Source organism: Triticum urartu, chromosome 7A (genome assembly GCF_056163025.1).
Source record: "Triticum urartu cultivar PI428250 chromosome 7A, HENAU_Tu73, whole genome shotgun sequence".
NCBI classification, from domain to species: Eukaryota; Viridiplantae; Streptophyta; class Magnoliopsida; order Poales; family Poaceae; genus Triticum; species Triticum urartu.
Window position 1 is genome coordinate 617,462,539 of NC_141879.1, and position 5,204 is coordinate 617,467,742.

Consider the following 5,204-nt stretch of genomic DNA (forward strand, 5'->3'; position numbering starts at 1 on the left):
AAGAGTTGGAGTACATATAAGGTAAATTACATCCGGGGTGTTACAGTTTAGTCGGGAAGGCATTTTGTCGAGCAGGCCCACACGTGGTATGGAGTAGTTATCTTTCATGATGAAAACCAAGATCTAGCCTCTAGGGGTGGATATGACGATGATGGTGCTCTCGTGTTGTTCCCTTCTTGTAATCATCATCGTTGAAGCACTTCTCTAACCGTTTGGAGTTCTATCATCGGCGGTGTTGATGTTGTTGCTTGTAACTGCATGCTTGAGTTCACTTCAAAATGGCATTTGGATGTCACTTTCAATTTCTTTTTTCCTCTATGTGCACGCGTTGGCGTTGACTATTTGCATTCTAATTGTACATACGTTAAGTGTGTGTTTATTATGCTTGTATATTTTTATGTGACATTATGGATCAATTAAATTTGCCTTCTATGGAAAAAATTAATGAAAACTGACCTCCTAAATTCGTTTTCCTCTCCAATTAGTGCTATCTATCCAAACAATAAACTGTACTGATGCCCTCTCACTCCGTTCACTACTGATTTCCTCCCACCAAACACACTGTCACGGTAAAATGTGGCTCCTGACCAGCGAACGGAAATGCAACTCTTGACCAAAGAAGCTCGGCCCCGGGGCGGGCTCGGGCCGCCTGGGCCCGCGCCAAATCCTCCTCTGCCTCGCTATCGCCGCACGTAATCAATCCTCTCTGCTCCTTCCCGCTCGTCTCGGCTAGCGGGCGTGCCTCGTTCCCCTGTCCACCACAGATTCCACACCCCCGCCATAGCACGCGATGCCGCAGCTGAGCCTGAGCACCAACGTGCCGGTGGACGCCGTCGCCGCCGCCGACATCCTCCGGGACTGCTCCAGGGCGCTCGCCAGGATCATCGGCAAGCCAGAATCCGTAACCCCCACCTCCTAAACCCCTCCCTTCCCCGGCGCGCGCTCCGTCTGTTCGACGGAATGCCTTCCCGGCACAGAGTGTGTTGCTATGCTGACCCGCTGCCCTTTGTGGCGCAGTACGTGACGGTGTCGATCGACGGGTCGGTGCCGACGTCGTTCGCGGGGAGCGAGGAGCCCGCGGCGTACGGGGAGATCATGTCCATCGGGGGCCTCGGCCCCGGCGTCAACGGCAAGCTCAGCGCCGCCCTCGCCGACATCCTCGAGGCCAAGCTCTCCGTCAGCGCCAGCAGGTTCTACGTCAAGTTCGACGATGTCCAGGTGCGCACGCACATTGACCCTCCTCCGCACCCCCCACCCCAGAACTACTCGCGCCGCCACACGGTCTTTCTTTCCATCGGGAGTAAATCTGTACTGAAGTTGACAACAAGAAATGTACCATGTTTTTTCTCTGTGTGTGTGTTGTGATGTGCCTCGTTTTGGCGCTGCAGGGGTACAATGTGGGCTTCAACGGAACCACGTTCTAAGACAAATCCATCAGAAGAAAGATGTTGGCGACAGTAGTGAACCAGTCCCATACCATGCCCCACTGTGTACCATCTGCATCTTGGATTTCCGTCAGTTAATATTTCTCACATATCTGAAGTACTGGTACTGTGATTTTAAGTCAACCCAATGCAAGTTCTGCTTTTGTTTGCTTATTTGTTCAGTCACATAGAAACACAAAGTGAAAACGATCCAACCACTCCAGTTGAGGGCTTGAGAGTTCAGAATTCTTCGGATGAGTTCTTTCCCAGGGGAACAGGAGTAATAACTTTGACCACCATGGCATCAGCACATTCAGTGTGTACATCAGGTCATCAGCATATGGTGGTACGGCATTGCAGATTACAGGGGGCTTCAGAGTTTATACATTTTAAGCCAAACAGAAAATACCATACAAACTGCAATTTCCTAGCTCTTGAAGAAACAAGACACTTTTGAAGGTAGAAGCAAAACAAGGTCACTTGAAAGTTTAGACCTCCATACATAGAGCAGCTTCTAAAATTACAACTTACAACCATGGGGAGAAGAGAAGATTACAACTTACACGAGCTTCTTCATAACCCAATTCGTAATAAACTGAATTCCGCTTCTACAACACAGTAGTCCATATACATAGAGCAGTGTCTAAGATTACAAACTTACAATCAAGGAAAGAAAAAGATTACAACTTACACAAGCTTCTTCATAATCGAATTCCGCTTCTACAACACAGCAGTCCATATATACTACCAAGTACTGACCCACAGCTAGAGAAATCCATACGCCATTTATTGTGCACATATTTACATAAACAGGTCACTCGACGGCATTGCGATAATTGCATTAAAGCTTTATACCAAGAACGAACATGTGAAGACCCTGGTGTGGCACACTGCTCTCACATGTTCATTCCTGCTTGTCACATATTCACCATCCTGGCGGCCTCGGGGTGGTACTGGAGCATCTCCTGCCACAACATTTCTCGGATCATATCTGTGCCAATGTTTTCATCTATGTCGAGATCGATGGGCACCTGCGCAGGAGGGTTTGCGCTGGGATCATACAGCGGGGACATGTAGGGGTGCTCCAGAGCCTGGGTGACACTGATCCTTTTGGAAGGGTCAAAGACAAGCATCTTCTGCAACAGGTCAATGGCAAGAGGGTGCGCTTGCGGGTACATGCTACTGAGGGGAATCCCTGGGGTGTATGGAAGGGATTTAATGTAGTTGCGCGCTTTCGGGTTGTCAATGAACGCGAGGTCAGCCTCGCTCATGGTGCCAAGAACATTGACTATGAGCTTAAGCTGATTAAGGCACTCGGTTCCTGGAAAGATCGGCTTGCGGCCAAGTAGCTCAGCAAAGATGCAGCCAACAGACCAGACATCTATGGAGGTGCCATAGTTGTCGCAGCAGAGCAGCAGCTCGGGAGCTCTGTACCAGCGGGTGACAACGTATTCAGTCATAAACTGACCTTTAGTGTTATTTGTGCGAGCCAGACCAAAGTCACAGATCTTCAGGTCACAGTTTGCATTGACCAGAAGGTTCCCAGGCTTCAGGTCTCTATGGAGTATCCCTGCTGAATGAAGGTACTTCAGTCCTCGGAGCAGCTACAGTCAAGAAAAAAAAGGTGTTATTGACAAATATGGGAGAAAAAGGATCAGAAGAATGTGAGAAAGTGACATGGTAACAAACAAGACTAATTCATAAGACAAGCATCTAAGAATCAGTCCAATACAAGATGCTCAAGTTCAATTTGTATATAGCTATCCTGAAATAATTCACAGAGGCTTAAGTTACAGGTTCATGCAAATACCATGTGCAGATCTGCTGTGTATTAGGTTGCTTTTAAGAAATGCACTTCCAAGGGGAGCAGCTATAGAAGCTCCTGCTAGAAATATTCAAACTGGCATGCGCTTCTTCCATAAATTAGCATATCATTCTTTGGCAACTCAACTAGTTGAAACTCAACAACTTTAGATAGATCATGCACTTAATGCAAATTAGTATGAACGATAAAAAGAACATTATCTTGCCATACACTTGAGGTGTGAACAGATTATTATGGTAGAATGGTGAGAACAAATGAAGGACTACATGGAATTCAAAGGTAAGAATGAAAAACAGAGCCGGCGCATACCTGAAAAAGGAAATACTGACAGTGGTCATTGGACAGCGGCTGAGACGACTTGACAATCTGATGCAGATCCGTGTCCATGAGCTCGGAGACCAAGTAGACATCCTTGAAGCTCCTCCTATGTATCGGCATCATTATATCCTTCAAGGCAATGACATTCTCATGGCGCAGGTGCCGAAGGAGCTTCAGCTCGCGCAGCGTCCTCAGCGCATCCACGCGGTTGTCAAAGACGTTGTTTATCTTCTTGATGGCGACCTTCTCGTTGGTCTCCTGGTTGATCGAGGAGCAAACTATCCCGTAGGCTCCTCTTCCGATGGGCTTGATCGGCACGTACTTGGTGTCGATCTCGAACATGGTCTGCCACATGGTGTAGTAGTGCTTCCCGTGGTTTCCCATGCCGTTCGGTGGATCCACCATCATCGCCATTTTCTACGGGGAAAAAGGAAACATAGAGTTAGCTGTCTATTAATTGAGAACAATGGAAGGATAATAACAAGGACGAAGCTTACTAGTTTAGGGTGCCAATATAATTTTGCCAAGTCTTATGAGCTTGACTTTTTAGCCCCGTGGTAGTAACAGTCTCTGTTTCCACCCCACACACAATTCATCATAACCATGGCGCGAGCGATGCGCTTAAGCCTTCATCCATTTTAATTTTGCCAAGTCTTATGAGCTTGACCTTTACCAGCAGCATGTATTTGCACCCCCGCACAATTTTTATCCTCAACCTAACACCAGTGCCTGTCTAACACTGTTTGTTTGACTGACCCAGTCCCAGTGGTGTGTTTTGAATCAGAGCCACCCTCTCTCCCCCCCACAACCCCAGCTAGCGCAGCACAATCCATGGCTGGGCGCTGCAATCCGCCGCCGAATCGGACCGAATCGGCCGCATTTCGACGCAACTCGTCCCGGCTGCCCCTGACACGAGCATCCTAGCGGCGGCCGGCACCGGAAGCGACCCAATTCGGCTCCGCTGCGCCTCACGAAAGCAGTACGAGGAAAGGAAAGTAAAGGAAAGAAAATGGGGGCGGGGAGAAGCTCCCCGTCCCGTGCGCGGGCGGATCGTCCACTCACCTCAGGACGCGGCGGCAGCAGCAGCGTCGGCGGCGGATCTGGAGAAGCAGAGCACGTCCGGGGGCGGGGGAGGCAGGGGATGGGGATGGGGAGCGCACGCGGAGACGGAGGCGGAGGCAAAGGCAGGGAGCGACCGAGCATGAGGCTCTCTGTCTATTTTTTATTTCGGGGAAGGGAGGGAGGGAGGGAGGGAGGAAGGAACGTACGTACGTACGCACGCACGCGCGTAGCTCCACGGACTTGGACTCGGGGGAGTGGTGGTGGGGCTGCGATGAGGAAGATGGCGATGGGTGCCGCTGGCGCTCAGGTACAGCGAAGGGGCGGGCAGCTAGCGAGATGGAACACGCGGCAGGCTGAGGAAGACGATGAGGAAGGCCCCCTGTGGCCGCCCCATATATACCCGCCGCCCCGCCCACATGGCCGGCCTCGGGACACATGGCCACTGCCGCTCCTCGGGACGAGGCGGCCCTGCTTCGTCACCATCCTTCCGGTCCGGGTAAGCCGCCCACCGGCTTTCCGGCGACGCCTCGCACGTGCGCGCCTGAGTAGCGTGCGGCGCTGGAGCGGCGACGGCT

At 50.7% G+C, this 5,204-nt stretch overlaps 2 protein-coding genes across 3 annotated transcripts; one reads left to right on the forward strand and one right to left on the reverse strand.

The window, feature by feature from the left end:
* The first annotated feature begins 642 nt into the window (after positions 1 to 642).
* On the forward strand, positions 643 to 1,598 carry LOC125525890 (Tautomerase/MIF superfamily protein). The gene is made up of 3 exons (XM_048690896.2): positions 643 to 901; positions 1,018 to 1,218; positions 1,389 to 1,598. The coding sequence occupies exons 1-3, from the start codon at positions 791 to 793 to the stop codon at positions 1,422 to 1,424; spliced, it is 348 nt and encodes a 115-aa protein (XP_048546853.1). The 5' UTR covers positions 643 to 790; the 3' UTR covers positions 1,425 to 1,598.
* A 286-nt stretch (positions 1,599 to 1,884) lies between these two features.
* LOC125525889 (mitogen-activated protein kinase 4) lies at positions 1,885 to 4,998 on the reverse strand. 2 transcript variants are annotated; one of them, XM_048690894.2, is made up of 3 exons: positions 4,630 to 4,998; positions 3,559 to 3,984; positions 1,885 to 3,028 (listed from the first exon to the last, which is right to left on the reverse strand). In XM_048690894.2, the coding sequence occupies exons 1-3, from the start codon at positions 4,768 to 4,770 to the stop codon at positions 2,342 to 2,344; spliced, it is 1,254 nt and encodes a 417-aa protein (XP_048546851.1). In that variant the 5' UTR covers positions 4,771 to 4,998; the 3' UTR covers positions 1,885 to 2,341. The 2 variants fall into 2 exon arrangements, with proteins under 2 accessions (XP_048546851.1, XP_048546852.1); XM_048690895.2 differs by lacking the exon at positions 4,630 to 4,998 and adding an exon at positions 4,065 to 4,566.
* Positions 4,999 to 5,204: the final 206 nt, after the last annotated feature.

Coding starts and splice junctions, on each gene's coding strand:
- LOC125525889 (XM_048690894.2), bottom strand. CDS start 4,770: ATGCTCGGTCGCTCCCTGCCTTTGCCTCCGCCTCCGTCTCCGCGTGCG. Junction 3,985..4,629: donor TGCTGCCGCCGCGTCCTGAG/GTGAGTGGACGA, acceptor TTTTCCCCGTAG/AAAATGGCGATGATGGTGGA. Junction 3,029..3,558: donor GTCAGTATTTCCTTTTTCAG/GTATGCGCCGGC, acceptor TCTTGACTGTAG/CTGCTCCGAGGACTGAAGTA.
- LOC125525890 (XM_048690896.2), top strand. CDS start 791: ATGCCGCAGCTGAGCCTGAGCACCAACGTGCCGGTGGACGCCGTCGCC. Junction 902..1,017: donor TCATCGGCAAGCCAGAATCC/GTAACCCCCACC, acceptor TTTGTGGCGCAG/TACGTGACGGTGTCGATCGA. Junction 1,219..1,388: donor TCAAGTTCGACGATGTCCAG/GTGCGCACGCAC, acceptor TTGGCGCTGCAG/GGGTACAATGTGGGCTTCAA.